This window comes from Pongo pygmaeus, chromosome 1 (genome assembly GCF_028885625.2).
Source record: "Pongo pygmaeus isolate AG05252 chromosome 1, NHGRI_mPonPyg2-v2.0_pri, whole genome shotgun sequence".
In the NCBI taxonomy this organism is placed as follows: Eukaryota; Metazoa; Chordata; class Mammalia; order Primates; family Hominidae; genus Pongo; species Pongo pygmaeus.
The window spans coordinates 11,468,200-11,490,895 of record NC_072373.2 but is presented as its reverse complement, the minus strand read 5'-3'; the positions used below and the strand labels follow the sequence as shown (position 1 = coordinate 11,490,895).

The 22,696-nt window shown below is 36.5% G+C and overlaps 1 protein-coding gene across 5 annotated transcripts in view; it reads left to right on the top strand.

Annotated features, from left to right (window-relative positions):
• Window positions 1-22,696, top strand: part of RYR2 (ryanodine receptor 2) — a 789,753-nt gene that overhangs the window by 683,510 nt on the left and 83,547 nt on the right. For 3 of the 5 annotated variants that reach the window (XM_054448137.2, XM_054448003.2, XM_054447981.2), the window contains exons 76-81: window positions 465-576; window positions 3,797-3,893; window positions 5,612-5,715; window positions 7,265-7,316; window positions 15,826-15,879; window positions 17,127-17,150. In XM_054448137.2, coding sequence (XP_054304112.1) covers window positions 465-576; window positions 3,797-3,893; window positions 5,612-5,715; window positions 7,265-7,316; window positions 15,826-15,879; window positions 17,127-17,150 — 443 coding nt within the window. The remainder of the gene's footprint in view (window positions 1-464; window positions 577-3,796; window positions 3,894-5,611; window positions 5,716-7,264; window positions 7,317-15,825; window positions 15,880-17,126; window positions 17,151-22,696) is intronic. The other 2 variants (XM_054448216.2, XM_054448051.2) reach the window with 1 other exon arrangement.

The window sequence follows — 22,696 nt, the reverse complement described above, 5'->3', positions numbered from 1 at the left end:
TGTTTATTACTTTAGTTCTTACAATAAAATTAGTTACAATGGATATATGAATAAGAATAAGGTATTACTTTATGTAGGCAGGAAATATGTATTAGAATCATAAAGAACCAAGAAAATTTTGAGAAGCAGATAAAATGATTTTATATGGAATGATTTTCTATTTCTTTGATTTTAGAGATGACATAGCTTTGAAGTACACAGTATTGGGAAAATGTGATATTCTTACTAAGGGAATTATATAGCATTTGCAACTATCTAAATTTTATCTTTGGCTAACTTTTAGGATATGGACTTCTTCATGATAATCTTAAGGTACTTTTGGAATTGGAATTCCAAATATAGATTACTTAAGAGGGGCAACCGTTTAATACTATATTTTTGAAGATAGTTTGGGGTGTAAGTATTTATTTGTTTTTGAAGGTAGTTTGGGGTGTAAATATTTATTTGTGTCATTCTACCTCAGGTGGAACATCCTCAGAGATCTAAAAAGGCTGTATGGCATAAACTACTCTCTAAGCAGAGGAAAAGGGCTGTTGTAGCCTGCTTCCGGATGGCCCCCTTATATAATCTGCCAAGGTCGGAATTATTTTATTTTTTGTAATAGATCATGTTATTTTTTCCTAATAAGTGACAGGTGTTTAGAATCTACCTTAATAGGGGTACAATAGTCCAAGAGAAGGATGGAAAAGCTTTATTGATTCTTCTACATAAAACTTGACTAATTTTGTGGGATATTTTCAGAGAACTGTGGTCTTTAATGTAATTATTAAATGACTCTTACTGAGGAATATCTGCTCACATATGTGAGGCACGAGAGAGTCATTAGGAGTTCATTCTTTGTCCTGGATTTGAATCAGACCATGATCTGAATCATTCTTTGGTGTCAGACTTGTCTTGATTTGAATTCTGACCTCCCAACTTCTCTGCCCCATGACATTGGTCAAGTTATTTACTGGCGAATTTTCTCATCTGTATCATAATGGGATCAGCCTCATAGAGTTGTTCAGATTATTTAATGGGTTGATGTATACAGAGTGCTTAGAAGTGAGCTAGTAAGTTTATGTCATGATAAATGTTAGTCATTATTATTATTTTTGTAATTATTAGCATTAGGGGAAAAGAACTGACTTATGGGAATAATGTAAAAAGATTTGACAGGCCTGTCAACCTTCTCTTAGACATAGAACAGACATACTTAATAGAGAAGTAGCCTGGTACATTCAAGTCTGGCTTAGGTGGTCCAGGGTACCATTTCAGTCACCTTGTAGTTCTCTGAGAAACTATGCTCTTTCCCACTCTGAAGTTTATACAAATTGCATCATCTCTATGTCTCAGAAACAGGACTCAGCTCAGCTACATCTCTTTTGTGGAACATCTCTGACCAAGCCATCTTCTACTCCTTGCACATCATACCACTTTCCTACAGTATTAAGGCTGTTTGCCTCTTTGATTCAGACTTTGAGATCCTGTACTAGTTTTGTCCATTTTCTTTCTTTAGCACCTAGAACAGTGACTTGTACATTGACATTCAGTAAGAGTTTGAGTGAATGTATAAGGCAAAGAAAAAAAAGAAACAGAAGCAAAACAAATAGATGAAACATCATACTTTTCCCTTTTGCTAAGACAGTTGTATTTCTTGCCACCATGTCACACTCACTGAGTCTAAAATGTATTAGCATCCTCCTCAAATGTGCTACTTCTCAATTCTCTGACTCAATTATGCTGTCACCTTTTGGTCATATAGAACCTTGATATCTAGAACCAGAAATACCATTTGACCCAGCAATCCCATTACTGGGTATATATACCCAAAGGATTATAAGTCATTCTACTATAAAGACACATGCACATGTATGTTTATTGCAGCACTGTTCACAATAGTAAAGACTTGGAAACAACCCAAATGCCCATCAATGATAGACTGGATAAAGAAAAAGTGGCACATACACACCATGGAATACTCTGCAGCCATAAAAAAGAATGAGTTCATGTCCCTTGCAGGGACATGGATAAAGCTGGAAACCATCATTCTCAGCAAACTAACACAGGAACAGAAAATAAAATACCACATGTTCTTACTCATAATTGGGAGTCGAACAATGAGAACACATGGACACAGGGAGGGGAACATCACACACTGGGGCCTGTCAGGGGGTGGGGGACAATGGGAGGGAGAGTATTAAGACAAATACCTAATGCATGTGGGGCTTAAAACCTAGAAGATGGGTTGATAGGTGCAGCAAACCACCATGGCACATGTATACCTAATGTAACAAACCTGCACGTTCTGTATATGTATCCCACAACTTAAAGTAATGAAAGCAAAAAAAAGAATATTAACTTTGAATTCACATTATCATTTCTTTTTGGTTACTCCTATACTGTCATTGCCCAGATTTCATCAGTTTCCCTTTGAACTACTTCACATTCCCATCCTTCCCTCCATCACCACCTCTTCAAGTCACTTGTTCCTTGCCTCATATCAAGTTGATGGCAATGGTTTCTGAGTTAGTTTCTGTGATGTCATGGAGTTCTTCCATCCTCTCCAAAATGTCGTTTTCAAAATGGTATCCTTTATTCCAATGGTTCGCCAATCTGGTTCTTTTAAGAAATATACTTAAACTCATTTAAAAGTATTCAGGCCTCAACTTATTAAATTAGAATTTCAATGAGAGCCCAGCATGTGTGCTACTTAAAAGCTACACAGGTAACTCTGATGAACCAAGAAGGCTGAGTCCGTGCTTTGGCATGCCTCTCTCACATACAAGAATGTATGATGATTTCTAGCAGTTCTGGCTGCATTGGCAGTTGCCCTCCCTGGTTTTCAAGGCCCTTCATAAACCTGTCTAACTGTTATGTCTCATGAGTCCTTAACCTAATTTGTTATCATAAAGCTCGGCTTTCCATCCTGCAGTGGCACCGTCTCTCATTCTATCACATCTGTTGTTGTTTTATGATGTTCCCTTCATGACATTCTTTTATTCTTTCTTACATTGACATCTTATCCACATCTCTTACTAACTTCATCATGAATTTCACTGATTCTTCTCATCTTCACTGGTCTTTTTTCACAGGCGGCCATTTATGATCAGTAGTGCAGGGTTTAATCTTTGAGTATGTACTCCCATAAAGTTCACTTCATACCTCTTGTTTTGGAATCCTCAGGGCCATCCATTTGTTTTTTAATGTTTGCTTGAACAGAGACTAAGTCCTCTATTGACACTGATTACATTGCTTATTGAGAGACATGTTATATAATAATAGTCATTTAATGAACATCTAACCAATGTGATTTACATCCTTTATCTCATTTTAAGGCTTACAAAACTGAAATGTGGTTGGAGTTGTCCTAGTTTTATAAAGGAATAAACTGAAATTTGGGAAAGTTGAGTCACTTGACCAATGTTACAAAGCTTGGAAATGACTGAGCCGGGATTTAAATGCAAGTCACTGTGTGCTCTTCTCTGAGAAACCTTAAATGCAGGTCACTGTGTGCTCTGAGAAACCTTAAATGCAGGTCACTGTGTGCTCTGAGAAACCTTAAATGCAGGTCACTGTGTGCCCTGAGAAACCTTAAATGCAGGTCACCGTGTGCTCTGAGAAACCTTAAATGCAGGTCACTGTGTGCTATGTTTGCTGCAAGAAGCATTGTCTTTCAGAAGGAGAGTCAAGAGTAGAGAATTTATTTTTATTTTACACTTTCAGTGCACAGACAATCTGGTAATAAAGCACTACTCAATACAATTTCAACTTATTTTCTAAACACCCTTTTTCTGAAATTGTGCTTACCTTTTAGGCATCGGGCTGTCAATCTCTTTCTTCAGGGATATGAAAAGTCTTGGATTGAAACAGAAGAACATTACTTTGAAGATAAACTGATAGAAGATTTAGCAGTATGTTTTTAATGGTGTTCTAAGATGAAAGAGGGTCTGGGCTTGGTGCAGCAATGTTGGTGTGAGCAGTCATTATATAACATTGAAGGAAAAAAATATCATTACAGTATATGAGTATTAGAAAACTTTTAAATCTTAATTGTTACTGCATTCAATGCTTATGGGAAAATGTGCTCTTGTCATTTCCAAGAGATCTCATCAACATCAAGGGGTTGAGAACTTAAAATGAATAATATAAGTGTATTATTAATTAAACATGATTTAGTCATTCTTTTAAATTCCTTCTCGAAGCACCTATAAACACCTGAGAACCAGGATAGACTATAGAAGACTGAACTGTAAAGAAGTTATCCACCTAAATTAAGTAGAAGGTGAACAAAAAGTTGCTGGTTTTTAAAAATCAACAGGGCAGAGAATGATAGACTGAACACAGGAGAGGAGGAAGGCATGGTAAATGTGGAGCATGAGAAGTAGAATTTTCACCAGACCGTGCTGATAAAGAGCTTGTGTTACTGAGAGGTCAGCACAAAACAGCAGTCAGTATCATCTTTTCTAAGTCATGGACCCATTTAAATATCTGACAAAAGCCATCTCCTCAAGAAAATTTCCAAGCTGTCTCAAAACTTGGCAGACTAGTCAGAGGCTTCATGATTCTCAAGATAAAGACATCTTGCCTAAAGTTATTTTTTAACTTACAGATTATTAGGGAATATAGTGGATAAACTAATTCTTAAAAGCTTAATCTTGATTGTCCCCATATTTTAAAATGAATTTTATCTGTCTTTAGAATAAAAAATAAGTAGACTATTGGATATCTTGTGGAAATCTGCCCAGTATCCACATTAAGGCTTAATTACAGGAAAGAACACTATTCATGTAGAGAGAAAATCAGTTTCTATGGGTAAGTCAGTGGAGATATAAAACTCAACAAAAAGTTGGATGTAATTGAATTCTGCCAATAAAAATGCTTAATAATTTTCCTCACTATTAAAGTTGTATCCAACAGTAAAAAAAAAATACATATTTTTTAAGTTTTGAAAGTAACAGAAAATAAGAAAAAAAGTATAAGTGGTTCGAGCATTAACTCATTTAGTATTATTTACCTATCATGCTGTGTGTAAGCGAAGAAAATGTTTCACTTTATAAGCAATTTGCACTGCTATGGGAACTAAATTTTCACACTTGGGGTGACTCTTAGGATTTTATTGCAAATATTTGTAAATTGAGCCCTCCCTAAAGCTAAAATCCATGTAGCAAATACACTTTGAGTTATAAAAATGCTTATAAGAATGGCATTTAGTATTTTTAAATGATATAAGTTATCCCTGCTCATATTATTTTTTGGTCAAATTATTAAATATCTCTGCTTTGAGCTGCATAATTTTACAATGGTAATGTAACAGATATCTAGCATATTATATTACATTTATATATGTTATAGTATGTATATTACATATTTACATTTATATGCAACACATATACATACATGCTTTTATATACACGTACACACATATATACATATATAGCATGTATAATGCATATAAAATACACACATACACTCACACACACACACACACACACACACATACACACCCCACAACAGGGAAGGAGGAGCATTCGCATTCCTTTTATTCTTCATTCCTGTCCTTCACATTGCTTTTGGATTTGAGTGAACATTTTTTTTAATGTGACATTTTATAAATTTGTCTTTTTTGCAGAAACCTGGGGCTGAACCTCCAGAAGAAGATGAAGGCACTAAGAGAGTTGATCCTCTACATCAGCTGATCCTTCTGTTTAGTCGGACAGCTTTAACAGAGAAATGGTATGGTTGGGAGGGTTCCTATGAGACATACGAGGAACAAATAAAGACACCCGCGTCTGAGTATTCTGTGCCATGTGTTCATGTTTTAGATTCATTTTGTTGTTGTTAGGAGAGAGAATTGTTCAAAGATAACAACCATCCTGGCATGTACCTAGGGACCGACACTCATTCAATTTTAGGCTTTAGCAACTACCTACTAGTTCTAGTTTTTCTTAACAGCTTTGTAATTAATGATGTAGTTGATTCTGATTCTTCTTGTGAAATGGTTTTTCTCTTTATCGCAAACAGCCTTTATAAATAAAACAAAAGAACCAAAGCAAATTCCAGTGCCACAAGTGTATGGAGACCAATGGTGACCCCAAATTTTCTGGGTAGATAGTGTCTCCATTGTGCAGTGGGTCTTAGGAAACCTCTAGAGGCTAAGTGAGCCATCACCTCAACTTGCAGGTATCTCTGAGATCTATTTCAAGGGCATTGCCCATTTTTCTTCTGCAGCCTTAGTCATATGAATTCACCAAAGCCACAAAGGGCAAACCTCTCTGAAGTTACATAAGAAATGCACTGGTAGGCCTGATCGTCAAAATGTGCTCAGCATCTGTCATTACGGAGGGCAATGCATAAATTGGCTGTGCAGATGGGACATAGCAGAGGCTAGAGGACCTTTATCTGCTGCCCTGCAATGGGAAAGAAAGCCTGTTTTGCCCCAGGCCTTTCCCATTCTCTGCAGAATTTGGGATGTAATTTAATTATAAACTCATATCCACATGAATCTCCTCAGAAGAGTTCATTTGACCTCTTTGCCTGCCATAATAATGTACATTTCTCCCTCTTAGCTAATGTGATCCATCCTTTCTCTCACTATTTCTCTCTCTCTTATTATTTCCTAACTAACAAAATCATCTCATTCCTAAGCATAGAGCAACTCTCTGTCTGGCATTGTCAGGTAATGAGGTATTTCTCATAAGTGAATTTTTCTCATGGCTGAAGTTTAAAACTGCTGAAATAACTTTGCAAATTTTAGGTATATTTTTGGTGGAAACTTTTCTTCACGTAGTCATGGTTTCCATGCTTCTCAAAAAGAAGATAATAAACATATTTTAACCTTTCTTAATTTTTAGGAATCATTATTATGGCCATCTTGTTTTTTAATTGTCACATCATAATTTGGGGAATCTTTCCATCAAATGTCAAATTTCACTTCTGTCAAAAGCCCCCACCTCATTTAAGTTTGCTTGTTTCAAGTTTTGTAGTCTGAAGAAAATTAAAATTATTACATTTGTATGTAAACCAAAAGACAGTTTATTTTGTGAAAATTGAAGGCCTTTCTGTAAGGTAAGATGGGACAGCTGTTTAGGATCCCTGGGATCTTTGCTTTCTGATTTCAGGATATTTCTGAATATCCTAATATTGTCTAAGTTTTGTGTTCATTTAATTTTAAAAAAGTATACTTGTTAGAAAAAGAACAAAGGTTATTTTATGCAGCAATGGTATGTTTGCATGTGCCTAGCCGTCTGCTTAAACACTGATGTTTTCTTCTTGTTTTCCCCAGCAAATTGGAGGAAGATTTTTTATATATGGCGTATGCAGATATTATGGCAAAGGTAAATAAGTATCCTTCCTGATTTTCATGTTTAATTTTAATAAAGGGAAGTAACTTTCATCTGACAAGGATAAGAATCTGTGTATTTCATTAATTTCAACTTTTTGTTTGTAGCATGAATCTCTGTTCTAAATTCCTTGGCAGGTCATCATTGTTTCCTACTTAAACATTTTATTTATGAGGAGCCATAACTTTTTCTAAGCACTCAGTCATTCAACAAATATTTGCTGGACGTCAATATATTGGAGATAACATGTGTTGAAGAAAGAAGGGCACACACTACAGCTTTGTGGAGTTTTTTGTCTGATGGGGAAGATAACGTTTAAGCAAATGGTTATAGAAAAACCCTGATGAATTTAGTGGTAGAGAAATGTATCTGTCCATTTTTACACTGCCAAAAAGAATTACCTGAGACTAGGTAATCTATAAAAGAAATAAGTTTAATTAACTCACAGTTCCACATGGCTGGGGAGGTCTCAGGAACTTATAATCATGGTGGAAGGCAAAGGGGAAGTAAGGTACATCTTACATGGCGGCAGGAGAGAGAGAGAATGAGCAGGGGGCTGTCAAACACTTTTAAACCATCAGATCTTGTGAGAACTCACTCACTATCATGAGAACAGCATGAGGGAAACCGTCCCCATGATCTGATCACCTCCTACCATGTCCCTCCCTTGACACTTGGGGATTACAATTCGAGATAAGATTTGGGTGGGGATACAGAGCCAAACCATATCAAGAAACTCTTAGGAGTATTGGGAACAGGTCCCATGGCATAGTAGTGAGGTCTGCTTAAGGAAGTCTTTGGCGTTGAACCATGAGTTGGCCATGCAAAAATAGTACAGCTTAGTATTTACCGAGTGTTTATGTCATTTACTCCTCTTGACAAGTGGATAAATTGAGGATAAAAGTGGAATCAAGGTTTTGCTAAGGCTTCTCACTTGGGTACCATGTACTGAGATGGCAGCACCAGAATAATTACAGGCCTGGAGTGAAGAGAGAAGAAGGCAAAGTAAATTGTGGATGTGTTAAAGATGCCTGTGAGACATCTAAGTGGAGATGTCAAACATGCAATTAGACATTCATGTCTGACATTCAGTATCTCAGGTAAGGCTTATAAATATAGACTTGGGATTTATCAGCATTAGAAGCCATAGGAGTAGATGATCTTACCCAGGAAGAGATGACAGCATGAGGAGAGTAGGAGGCCTAGGACCCAGCCTGTAAGGACACAGAACATTAAAAGATGATTAGAAGGAAAGGAGCTCATAAAAAGGTTGGAGAGAACCTTAAGTGTGAGCTAACATAGGAGCTAGAAGCTGTAGGACTGCGTGTGTGGTCACCAAAATCATGTTCTGCTGTGAGATTGAGCAAGATAAGGATTGAAAATCTCCAGATTTATTTCATGTATATCACATGAGCAGAGTAAGAACAGCTTCTGAGGATTGTAGAGAGGGGCCATGGAGTGGGGACATGCTGTAGTGTGAGAAAGTAAGTAGTGATTCAGATGTGAACAGAAATAGTATAGTTGTTTCTTCATTGCAAAGATTGAGAGGGAACAGAAAGATATAAGGTGATAAATATCTAGATGGAATTGTGAGGTTGATGGGGATTATTTTTGTTTGTTTGCCATTTGTTTGCTTGTTTTTAAAGAGAGAGCCATCTAAGCACACATATATTCTGGCAAGAAGGAGCCAACAGAATAGGAAAGGGTATCATTTGTGAAGTGAGGTCTGGAGTCCATGAGACCTGCTGGAGAAGACAGGTTACAGGATATAAGGGAAAAAGCCATGGCTTTCTCATTTCTTTTAAACTCTAACCTACAGCAAGAAATACACTTACCTGGTACAGTCATCTCTCAGTATTCATGGGGGATTTGTCCCAGGACCCCCCAGTGGGATATCAAAATCCAAGAATGCTCAAATCCCTGACCAATGGCATAGTATTTGCATGTAACCTACACACATCCTCCTGTATACTTAGATCATCTCTAGATTACTTATAATACCTAATACAATGTAAATGCCATGTAAATAGTTGTTCAACTCTATCATATTGTTATAGAATAATGACAAGAAAAATATCTGTACATGTTCAGTACAGACACAATCACCCATTTTACTTTCTCCAAATATTTTCTATCCACAGTTGGTTGACTCCATGGATTCAGAACCTATGGAGGGCCAACTGTATATTTATAGAAACATAAAACTGTATGTTTAAAGTAACGTAAAAATATATGCCGTGAAAGAAAAGTTTCACGAAATTTTACTCTTCCTATGAGCAATGTAGTGTGAACTTTTCCATTCTATTTAAACAAAGAGTTGTTTTTATTTTATCATGAATCACTAAATTGTTTTTTCATCTGATTGATGAGCTGAAGCACATAGTTTAATGAACACTGGGTTGAAAGATAAAAGGATAGGGCTGGGCACGGTGGTTCACGCCTGTAATCTCAGCACTTTGGGAGGCCGAGGAGGGTGGATCATTTGAGATCAGGAGTTTGAGAGCAGCCTGGCCAACATGGTGAAACCCCGTCTCTGCTAAAAATATAAAAATTAGCCAGGCCCGGTGGTGTACACCTGTAATCCCAGCTCCTCAGGAGGCTGAGGCAGGAGAATTGCTTGAACCTGGGAGGCGGAAAGTTGCAGTGAGCCGTGATCGCACCACTGCACTCCAGCCTGGGCGATGGAGTGAGAGTCCGTTTCAAAAAATTAAAAAAAAAAAAAAGATAAAAGGATAAAAGATACAAAGGGAAGAAGGGAAGGCTGCCAGGATAATGGGAGGTTGGAAATGTTTCCTTTAAGGTCATTTGCTCTCTCTCTCTGAAGACAAAAGGACAGTCGTCCACTGACACTGAAGTGTTTGGTGGAGTCTAGAGAGGAAGGCTGGAGGAGAGAGAGAAGCACTGAAAGAGACATCATGGCAACTGGCATGGCACGTGGGCTAGAAATTAAAATAGGACTCGCGGACTATGAAGGAAGCATGGTTTATTTTAGGCTGTTGTCTATGAATTTGTAGCAGTAATGCTCCCCCTGGCTGTGTTACGATAACTAGCAATTCTCAGAACCAAATGCAAATTCTGAGAAGCCAGGAAGTTAGATTCATTAAGGGTGAAGATTTCTCCCAGACTCTTGTTGAGAACAATAGATCAAAGCAGGTTTGTATGTTGCTAGGAGGTGGCTTGTAAGGAAATGAAGAAAGAGGGAGGTGAGAAAGAGATTGTAGAGCAGCCCCCGGCCTGGGTGTTCTCTGCAGCTGAAGAATCGAAGTGGGCTGAACAGGTAGAAGCTCCTGGTTTGAGAATAGGTGGAAGCTCTTGATTTGAGAATAGGTTGTTTCTGATTGTTAGAGTTCTTCCTTGTGAGTGAAACTGAATTTGCCTCCATATTGATTTTGTTGGATCCTAAAGCTAAATCTAGTTTCTTTTGATAGATGGTCAAATATTTGAGGAGGGCTACTTTGTTGATTCTTTATAAGATTTTCCCCTTCATGATTAAATAATCATATTCATTTTATTGTTTAATGTAACTCAGGGACGTCCAGCTTGCGCCACTCAATTTGTTACACTCTGCACATTCTCCAGTATATTCATATGTGCCACCCAGAAGTTAATCAAACACGGTATTCCAGTTATGACCTCACCTGTGTAGTGTGTATGGGGACTGTACCCTCACTTGCACTGCCTTAGGATCTTATACATTTGCCATCAATGACAAGAATGCATTAAATTTTTAGCCAGGTCACATCAGCTACCCTGTATTATACTGTTGATTTTTAATTTTTTAATTAAGTATATGTCATCATTTCTATAATTCAAGTCAGACCATTGCCCCAGGCTGAAATCTTTCTAACATTTGGTTCTGTCATCCACTGTTATCTTTTTCCATTTATATTAACCACAAACAAGTGTGATTGATTTCTCTGTTTATCTAAGTTGGTGGTGTGCAGCTGAAATTTTTATACCCTTTCCCAGACTGGTTAACCTATCTTATTTTCAATCCATCTAAACATACTTTTATAAAACTCATATTTCTCATCTCCTTTCATGAGATTCTTAAAGAAATCAAGATGTTACTGTGATTGCTTAAACTCGAATTCTAACTTTGGTAAAACTGCCAAAGATGGATGAGTATTCCTCAGTTATTTTCTTGATAACCCATTTTAGACTATTGTTGATTATTAATATCAAACTTCCTAGCAGGTAGTTTTTGGAAGCTGTCTTTCCTCATTTTAAAAATTAGCATCCCAGTTGTCTGGAACTTTCTCTTGGCCTTCATGGTTTCTCAGTTTACCAACAGTCATTCTGCATCCACGGATGTTACTTTTGCTTTGAGTCTTGATACTTGAGACTTGAACTCACTTTAAGAGACTGTTGTATGTGTCTTCCTCCACCACTGCAGGTCCCTTGGAAGGCATCATTTATATCTTACTTAGGTTTTTGTTTTTCAGTTTTAATTGTTTTTTAAACTTAGGAACACAGAGTTGGGTTAATGATAAGTCTGAATTCATGATACACACTCATTGTTAGTCCACTAGTGTCTACTTTTAAAAGTTACTTAGTCATTTCTAATAATGTAGTAACTACCCATAAACCCACTTCCGACAAGAAACAACCTAGAGAATTTACATGTTATCCTATGGGCTTCTCATTAACCTATACCCTGTCACCCCACACAAAGAAACCATCATTCTAAACCTTGTGCTCAACATGCCCTTGCTTTTCTTTTCATGTAGTTTTGATTTATTTATATATAGATAGATAAATTTTCATATATATATATAATTTAAGTTGTTACTGACTTTTAAAAGGGCAGTATGCTGTGTGTAATATTTTGGGCTCTACTTACTGGATTAATAGTGTTTTCTAAGATTCCTCCATACTTTTGTGTGCTGTTGGAGTTCATTTGTTTTGATTGTTGTGTTATATCCCTTTGGGTAGATATACCAGAGCTTATCCATTTACCTTTTTTGTTGATAGACTTTTGTATTACCTCTGTGTTTTTGCTAATGCGAACAGGGATTGAATGCCTATGCTTAACCATTTCGCCTATTTTACAAGAGCTACAGGGTGTACACATTTTCAAATAAAGGCACAAATGTCATACTGTTTTCCAAAGTTATTGCATCAATGGACATTCTTAACAATAATGGTTAAGAGAGATTCTGGGGATCCACACCCCCTCCAATATTTGATGTATGACTTACTGACTTTTGTCAACCAAATGGGTGTGAAATGGTATTTTGCTGGAGTCATGATTTTCATTTCTCTTGGCTAGGTACTTTTCTGTATTACAAAAATCACTTCTTTCTGAATCAAAAGAGCTGATGAGTGGTTCTTCACGTCCTCTCTATTATGATGAGTACAGCATCTGCTCTAAATCATGTACTTACTGCTCCTTGTTGACCATACTTTGGTGATAATTTGAAAAATCATTTTACATCTTTGTATCTTTCAAGCCACACTTCATTCTAAACTCTATTCCCCTACTCCTATCATACATACATCCTCTTTAAAAAATCCTATGGAGAACTTCAGTGCATCCCATCGGTTTGCTGTTGCCACCCCTTTTTGTCTGCATCATGCCTACCCTGCTTGATTCCTTAGAATGTCTCTTTACCAGCTGTCATCGCTCTTGGACTATTTGAAGCTGCTCCACCCTAACGGTGGTTTTACCAATTTGAATAAGGTAACAGTGTGAAGGAAGATATCTGCAGTGATATCATAAATTAAACACTCAACAATGTTGCTACCATTTTGAGTTTCCAACTAAGGGAACCCTCCTTTCCTCCTAGTTCTCCTCTTTCTCTTACTAACTTTTTTAAATATTTAAGATACACATTGTTATGCCTAGTGTTCCATTCTTTCTTGGTTAAAAGTATAAAATGCTGTGGTCACATTCTTAGGAGTTTCTCTCTTCTGTCTCACCCATGAGCTCTCTGTTAGTCAGATTTTAAATCCACAATGAAAGTTTCTGGGTTTTGATTCTTTAGTCTTCTGTGGAGTTATCAAATCAGAAAGGCAACTAAGGCATGCATGAAATATACTTCTCTGGCAGAATGAAGTTTTCAGCAGATACTGGCAAGCTGAAGAGCCCTCGTTACTGTGTTATGTATTCGTGCTGCCAGTTTTGAATTCTGTTGTGGATACCTGAATGGTCTGACATATCCTCCATTTTATTTATTTTCTTCGAAATTATTTATTCCACACCTGCCCCTTTATGTATTTAGCTTATTCACCTTTTCCTTCCTGGCAAAGGAAGGACTCTTCCTTGTCTAGAATTTAGCATTCTGATCCAGAAAGCCAAGTCCTGCTATAGGACTGTCTAATATAACTTCCCATTTGCTTAGCATTATCATCTATGTCACGTGGATGCCATTTGCCATTGAAGAACATATCTTTTGTTCCAGTAAATCCTTCCATTTCTCTACAGTATATTCAAAAGCTGCTAGAAATCTGATACCTTTTTTTGTGATCTTAGCATATTCTCAAGCTAATTAGTAGAAGTTTAAAGTAGTTTTTATAGGTTTGATGAATTTGTCAGATACAGTCTGTACACCAAGTAAATTCAGGTTTAATAGTTTTTAAAAATAACAGATTTTAACTTCATTAGGAGCAAATCTCATTAAATTTTCCTAGGAAGATTTTTTTAAAACAGTTAAAAATATTGTTTTCAAAATACTTTTTTATTAAAAATTTTTTTCAGCTAGTGCTTTAAATGGATTATCCCTTTGTACAAAAGCAAACATGGCTTATGAATTTTATAGCTTAAAAACATATCATTATAATCCCAAATAACAATTTTTCTGAATGTATTCTTTATCTCAAACCTTGTGTCTCTCCTATGTTTCTGAAGGTCATGAAATTTTTATAGAAGATTATGTCCTTGAGAAAACTTAAAATTTCATATCCTTGAGACATTTTATATTAGTATTCTAATTTGCATAGAGAGTAAGCATGCTTGTTATCTGATAAAATTCCTATACTTTTTACTCCTGTTTACTAATGCACACTACTAATTCTTGGGAATAATGGGAGACATTAGAATAGGTAGTCTTCAGGAACAGCTAAGCAAAATTCCTCTGTTTTTGACATTAGATGTTCAGTATGTGTTGACGGAGGACCGCAGATTTGCCTTCCAAATCTGTTTTGCCAAAGTTCTCATGAGTTCTTATTTTTTAAAATCCTGGCTAACTAATAACGTGGGAGACAGAGTAGCAGAAACTCAAAGGAGAACATTTCCTGCTTTCTGAGGGAATCATTAACATCTTTGCTTTTGTGATGAAACGTGCAGTTTAACATCTTACCCAGACAGTGAAACTGTCCTAGGCCTGCGTCCCCACCTTTATTTCCTCCTTTGCAAACTATGCTCATGTGCCTGTCATTATAAACAGAAAGGGTGGTGCTATCATGATAAACAGAAAGGGTAGTATATATTTGTTGAATGAATGAAAGAATATGACAAACCTTTTAGAATTTATCATGGAGTGAGTGGAAGGGTCACATTGTTGACTTTCCCTCCCATCTCCAGTTCATCTCCATGCCCAGAGTACTGTGTCTCACTGAATTAAAAATATTTTTATGATTTGTAGCTTATATGTCATTATCTGCCTTCATATACCCCATGGAAACACTGAATGCTTACCAAGCAGAAGAAATACCTGTAAGGGTTGGAACGATCTAACTTTGATGAGCTGTGGGGTTCTTCCTACTATAGCTATTGGTTAATGACCAATTTCTTTTGGTCACTATTATAGTACAGACCATAATAATAATAGCAGCTGAGATTTATTAAAAGCATATTTTTTTCAGACTCTTTTTTCTTTATTTTATTTTTTTGAGATGGAGTCTCATTCTGTCACCCAGGCTGGAATGCAATGGCACAATCTTGGCTCACTGCAGCCTCTGCCTCCCAGGTTCAAGCAATTCTCCTACCTCAGCCTCCCGAGTAGCTGGTATTACAGGTGCCTGCCACCATGCTCTGCTAATTTTTGTATTTTTAGTAGAGACAGGGTTTCACCATGTTGTTCAGGCTGGTCTCGAACTCCTGACCTCAGGTGATCCACCCGCCACAGCCTCCCAAAGTGCTGGGATTACAGGGGGTGAGCCACCTCGCCCGGCCTAATTTTAATTAATGGTCATTATATCTGCCTGTATTCGTGCATTGCAATGGCAACATAAAAAAAGAGAAAATCCTTTTAAGGTTTGCAGTTTGGTTTGAATGAGGCAAATGTATGAATAAGTAGCGGGTATAGTATGATATGGACCTCGTAGTTATCTCTGTTACCTATAAAATATGTAATTTAATATTTTATTTTTGTAAAAACACTATATATAATTTTCATGTCATGAATTCATTGATTATGTCATCTAAGCATTCTATCTTACACATGTTTAAACAAGGTTGATGACAAATTAATACGAATGATTTGCTCTTCTATGTCTGATGTTCTTTTGCACTTTCTAAAATCTCAACATATTCCTGTCTCCTTTTTTTTAAAATGCACAGAGTTGTCATGATGAGGAAGATGACGATGGTGAAGAGGAAGTGAAGAGTTTTGAAGTAAGATGGATCTTTCCGGATTTGCCTTTCTTTCTATCTTGAAACATTGTTTCATAGCTTATAACTGACATTTATGTTTCTTGCTTCATGGCTTATTGCAGCTTGTTGTGTCAAGGAACTGCATGTCAGAGCTGGATGGACAAACCTGAGTCCTAACATTTGCTGAAGTTAAGACCAAGGATCATAGAATAGTTAAATAATATAATGAAGCACATATGTTCAGAATGAGTGTTCCTGAGAACCCTCAGAGATGAGACGGCTTCAAATTGTTCTCATCTCAGTGATGTTGTGGTCTGGAATTTCCAACAGACGTGAGGAAAATACTTATTGAAGAACAACATGACGTCAAGTTTTTCATTAAACCCTTGGTTTGATATTTTTTCCTGAATAGAAGTCTTAAAGATTTGGCCTTAAAGACTTCTGCCCAATTAGATCACTCATTCCATGTACACATGCAGATAGTGGTACACAACGCAGTTTGCTTGCATGAGGTAGGAGTCCGTATATCCCTAGGACTGTATTGTAGTTTACGACTATTTTCTCAAATGCTCTCAGCTTTTAAATGTCCTACATAATTTGAAATGCTGCTTAATGTTACTTAGCCCAAAGGAAAGTTAATAGTATTTTCCCTCTTTGCTTATACTATACTTTCGTTTTTTATGAGGAAAAGCTAGTTGTTGCTAACTGCCACTCTTTTTGTTTATTGGCTCTTTTTTTTTGTTTTTTTTTTAGAATTTTCATAAAGAAATTAAGTGCAGGGAAATAGAAATTAGATTCTTTTTCTTTTGCTTTTAATTTACATGTCTGGACTTTGAGTTAGAAGTCTGGAAATATATCAGTAGCCAGCAATGAGTCTTTAATTAAAGTGGACCCACAAAAACGTATTAGCCAATGAATAAGCTCAGAGCAGTGACCTTCCAGGATCCATTTGTTATGAGCATCTCTGCAGCATTGAAGTCAATGTGTCAAAAATATAAAAACAATCTAATTTGAGGAACCCATGACTATTGCTGGCTGAGAAAAATGTCATAAGATTAATTTCTGTATGATTTCTATAATCTTTTCTAATGTATATGTTTTCTATTCTCAAAGTCATCTTTATTGATAAGAAAGTGAGGTCAGTTAGAATGAGCTGTGAGCAGCAAATAATATTGTTTTTCTGAAGTGCACACCATTTATAGTCTATCCGTTGTCTTCAGAGCAATTGTTTATTGCTATTTTGCTTCTTGTCCTCATCCTTCCTTAAGGTCACAGGATCCCAACGCAGCAAGGTAAAACTATATATATGTGTGTATTTGTCTGGGTCTGAGTTTCAGTTTCTTGTGACATTTACCTTTGTTAGACCCAACATCTTGGATTCTTTTGTGAAAAGGAGGTCTTGAAAATCTTTCTACAAGTTTGTAGCTCCAGTGCATTTGGTCTCTTCAGGATCCCTTCCTTTGACACAAGTTTATTCTTCTTGCAATTTAAATGACTCATAATTTGAAATTTTATCCTCCAGCTAACTTTGAGCTGTATACTGTGCTGGGATAAAGGAGTCCAGCCCTTTAGATGACAAACTTTTTAAGCCAGGGACTTCTCATTTTCGGTGCAATGTTCTGACCTTATCCCTCTTGATGTTTTTCAACACCAGTTTTATTACTTGAAAACAGACATGATAAATGGTATTGCTGGTGAGATTGGAAAGAAGCCTGCTTTTCCATTGTGCTAGTAATCACTTCAGTTAGTAACTGGAGATTATATTCCATGATTTCAATATTGATTTCATCGTTGCATTAAAGGGAAGAACTAGATGACTATTTCTCTCTTAATATTTTGAATACTGGGAACATTTGCTAAAAGAAAACATTTTGATATAGAATTACAAAATTGCTTGCATTAATATGAAACTTGTTAAGCTTATGTTTTATTTTCATAAGGCTATATAGTAGGAAAATCAATCATAAACATTCTGCGAAGATGATACCTATAAAGACTTTAGTTTTGTTTGTTTGTTTGTTTAAAAAAAAAAAAAAAAAAAAAAAAGCTTTTTAGGTGGCCGGGTGCAGAGGCTTACGCTTGTGATCTCAGCACTTTGGGAGGCTGAGGCGGGTGGATCACTTGAGATTAGGAGTTTGAGACCAGCCTGGCCAACGTGGTGAAACCTCATCTCTACTAAAAATACAAAAATTAGCCGGGTGTGGTAGTGCACGCCTGTAATCCCAGCTACTCGGGAGGCTGAGGCAGGAGAATCACTTGAACCTGGGAGAAGGAGGTTGCAGTGAGCTGAGATTGCGCCATTACACTCCAGCCTAGGTGACAAGAGTGAAACTCTGTCTCAACAACAACAACAAAAAAGCTTTTTAGTTTGTAAGTGTAAACTATTCTACTTTGCCTTCTTTTTTAAAAAAAAAAAAAAAGTGAAATATTTGCTGCCAAAATGAATTTTAGACTGTCTTGAAGAAACTATTTTAAAATTTCTTTGTAAATTTTTTTTTTTTTTTTTTTTGAGACAGAGTCTTACTGTGTCGCCAGGCTGGAGTGCAGTGGCAGGATCTCAGCTCACTGCAATCTCCGCCTCCTGGGTTCAAACAACTCCCCTGCCTCAGCCTCCCGAGTAGCTAGGACTACAGGGGCGTGCCACCATGCCCGGCCAATTTTTTGTATTTTTAGTAGAGACGGGGTTTCACCATGTTGGCCACAATGGTCTTTATCTCCTGACCTTGTGATCCACCCATCTGGGCCTCCCAAAGTACTGGGATTACAGGCATGAGCCACCACGCCCAGCCACTTTTTAATTTTTTTAACTCACCATTATAGTTGGAGGAATATATAGTTCTTGTATCATCATCCTTGCAAATTTCAAAATGTAAATCATGTATATACTATCAGATGCAGCTCTGATCTGATGGATATAATGGTTAATGGCATACAATGGGCCTAACACTTAATAATATATTATGGGCTTAAATAATAGATAATAATGGGTATAATAATAATTTGGTAGATTTTGATTTTTTATCACTAATTATTTCGTATAAAATTTATGTGAATTGTTGAGGGATGAAAACATGAAGGGATCTCCTAACATCAAGTAAAGAACTGATTTCCTAAGTAGCATAAAAGTTATTGCCTCAAGAATGTGTTGATAGTTGTATGATGGGGCTGGATGGCAGAGAAGGTGTTGCTAGCCAAGAAAACCATTTTACCTTGAAAGAGGAATGCAGTTTCAGGGAGATCGGTTTGATAAATAGCGTCAAATTTAGTGACATTAGAAAGGTTCCTCATTCAGAAAAGAAGTCTGAAAGACGACAAGTGATGGCATCTTAACATTTAGACACTAGGATTCAGGCCAGACTAAGGACAAGAAATCAAATGACATATGGAGCGTGACCTGAGAGAAAGGGCTACCTTTGAACTTAGAATAGTGGACAAGTTCACATGATGGTGAAACCTGACAATCCCAAAACAGAGGATATAGACCAGCAGGTATGACTGTCTCAGCAAGAGACAGGCTTTTAAAGTGCTGGGAATTGCCACACATTTATAGGTGTAATGCAGGACACCAGATTTGGGGATTTGCACTTCCTAATGAGATTTTTTTTTTTGGTGATCTCCATCTGATTTGGGACTATAATTTATAATTCACGCCTACTCTATGTAACATGCTACTCTTAACAAAATACTGTGTAAGTGGTATGAAATATTACAAAGTAGAGAAACAGAGATATATATAATTAATTCCCTATAAAGATACTCTTCTCTGAGGTTGACTATGTGATACCAACAAAACCACTGAAAAATTTGTTGTTTATAAATGTAGTAATCTACCATACTTTTTACATTGAGATGTCTATTTGACATAATTTAGACATAGTCTAATAGTGGAGTTATTCACATAAGTTACAGATATGAAAGGCTGTTGTCAGTTTCAATAATTCTTATAACAAATTATATCAAATAAGTTTGGAAATAACATAAAGTGTGTGGTAATTGAATTCTATCCCTATACCTGGTTAATTATTAATATTTGCTATAGTTTCTATTTAAATTCTTTCCCTGTAAAGTATTCCATAAAGTCATTGAGAAGAGAAACGAAGTAGGTAAAAAGAAAAGTGCCATTATAGGGAAATTTTCCATGAAGAATGCAGTAAAGCTCAAAAAACATGGAAAACAAGGAAAGAGAACGACTTGCCAGCTCTTTTCTTCTTCCATCATATATATGTATTGTTGATATGATCCTGTTAAATTAAAACTTGCCTGATTTAACCTGATTACAAAATTCCCTGTTTCATCTGTAATATATGTAAATATGCTTTCCTATAACTACTTATTAAATAACTTTATTGCATATTTAGTTAATTATTTTTTAGGTTTGGAGCTACTTCTCTATAAAAAGCATTAAAAATAACAGTTAAATCTTATAAAGAGGCCGACATTGACTGAAAGGGAAGAAATGTTTTACCAGTTACCTGAAAAAATAATTATTGGAGTTGAATGCTAGATTTAGCTTTTTAATTTTTGCTAAGGCAAATAATAATAAACAATAATGTTTCAAGTCAAATAACATCATTTTTCTGAGCATTATGGATTTTTCTCACCTAGATCAACAAAGAGCTTTGATACTGCAGTAGACCACATTTATTAACTATGATTTTATAAAAAAAAAACTCAGAAACATTCTTTAAATGGTTACTTCTTTTATTGGTCTTCGCTAAAATCTGAACATATAGCATTAAATAATAATTTAGTGAAAACATTTCTTTAGAATATTAAGGTACTATAATATAGATTTCTTGTTTACTGTGAAATCTAAATTAATGACAGTGAAGTTTAGATAAGCGAGAGGAATGGAGTGTTAACTTGTCTTCCAGGCCATCTTAAATATTAGGCAAGCTGCATCTTCCTTTTGGCAAATGCCCAATTTCTAATTCACAGATGAATTATCTGATGAGTCTGAGGTCCTATTTTTCTGTACTATTGATTAAAGAGAATTTCTTGTGTGTTAAATTCTAAATATGCCTGTGGCAGAGTTGGTAATTCTGTAATAAATACTCAGGAAACCAGCATATTCTCTCAGATGGATCTGAGACACAAATAAAATATTGTCATACCTGCTAACATACTCAAACCAATACCCAGCTCGTATCCTGCAATATGCGCCATTAAGTATGGAAGAACCAATTTAGGTCCAAAATGTTTTAAGGGTTGATATTATATAGCACTACCCCAATGATAAAAAATTTTTGTCTGACCCATCCGTGAATCTAACTTTCAATAGAATACAATGTTTTGGTAACGCTACAAGAATGAATGGACTGTAAGATATACTGCCCTCCATGGCTACATAATTTGAACTTTGAATGGGTTTATTTGGTGCTTTTCATAGTAACAGCATTTTAAATTAAAAAGTCTTCCTGAATCTTAGCAAAGAGAATTTTTAAATGCATAAAAATTAAAGATATAGCTATGGATATAAAAGATTGAACAATTATTCCTTATATCAAGAAAATTTATAATTGTTTAGTTAGTCCTACTGCAGGAGGTATATGGTATCCAAAATATGGACTAAAGCATTAAGAGTTGCTTTTCATACTATTGAATCATAGAGGGGAAAGAGGGAAGGAATTCTGATGGCCAGTGTTCTCCAGTACTCACGCTGATTGCCGCAATCTGCCAACTACATTTTTATACAATAAAATTACGCATCTGAAGTAATCATCTCGTGTCTTAGCTCAGATTTCCTAGAAAACACAGGCAAAAGCTTACGTGCTAACACTTTATTGGGGGAAGGGGTGTTGCAATCCCAGCGAATTAAGAGTTAGGGAAACAGAGAAACGATACAGGGAATGAGGGAGGGCAAATAGAAGATAGAGTGTTCCTGAGCTGATCACAGCTGTTCAGCAGTTCAGTGTGTTGCTCAGTTGTGTGGGATTCCTCCTGAGAGACCATATGCATTACAGAACAGAACAGTACCTCCCCAGGGAAGGAGGATAGGCACTGTAAATGCAGTTTCCCAGTACCTCCCCAGGGAAGGAGGATAGGCACTGTAAATGCAGTTTCCTTACATCTCCTGTCACTTACTGGTCACAGAGTGTTAATTTCATCATACTTCCTGCTGATATTAACCGGTTCTTCCAGGCAACCCCTGGGGAAGTCAGAGCTGCCTTGAGTACAGCCTGTTGAGTGTCCAGACACCACAATCTCTCCTTATCCATTAACATGGGGTCCCCTTGGTGAGTGGTAATGATGGTAGCAGCTGGCTTTCGTAAGCACACTGTGTGGTGGCAGTCATTTCTAGGGCCATTCTGGCTCAGAAGCAAGGCAAGTCGCCAAGGCTTAGAGAGAAGGGCATAGGTTGGGGTCGGGGGTCCTGGCCTTGATACAAGGAAGATTCCCAGAAAGCACAGCCCTCTATATTGTATACGGTAATTCATGCATATAAGTATGTGGACCAAAATAGCCGTCTGTATAGAAGACATGCAGCTGGCCCTCTGTATTTGTGGTTTCCACATGCTTGGATTCAACCAACTACAGATTTAAATATTCGAAACAATATTTGCTTGTCTACCCAACAAGTACAGACTTTTTTCCCTTGTCACTGTTCCCTAAACAATACAGCATAACAACTATTTACATAACATTTACATTGTATATTAAGTATTATAAGGGATCTAGAGATTATTTAAAGTGGACAGGAGGATGTACGTAGGTTATGTGCAAACACTATACCATTTTATATAAGGGACAGATGTTAATATCTGTAGGATGTCCTGGAACCAGTCCCCCACGGATACTAGGAGACAAACATGTATTGAAGCATATACTTGTGCACTTT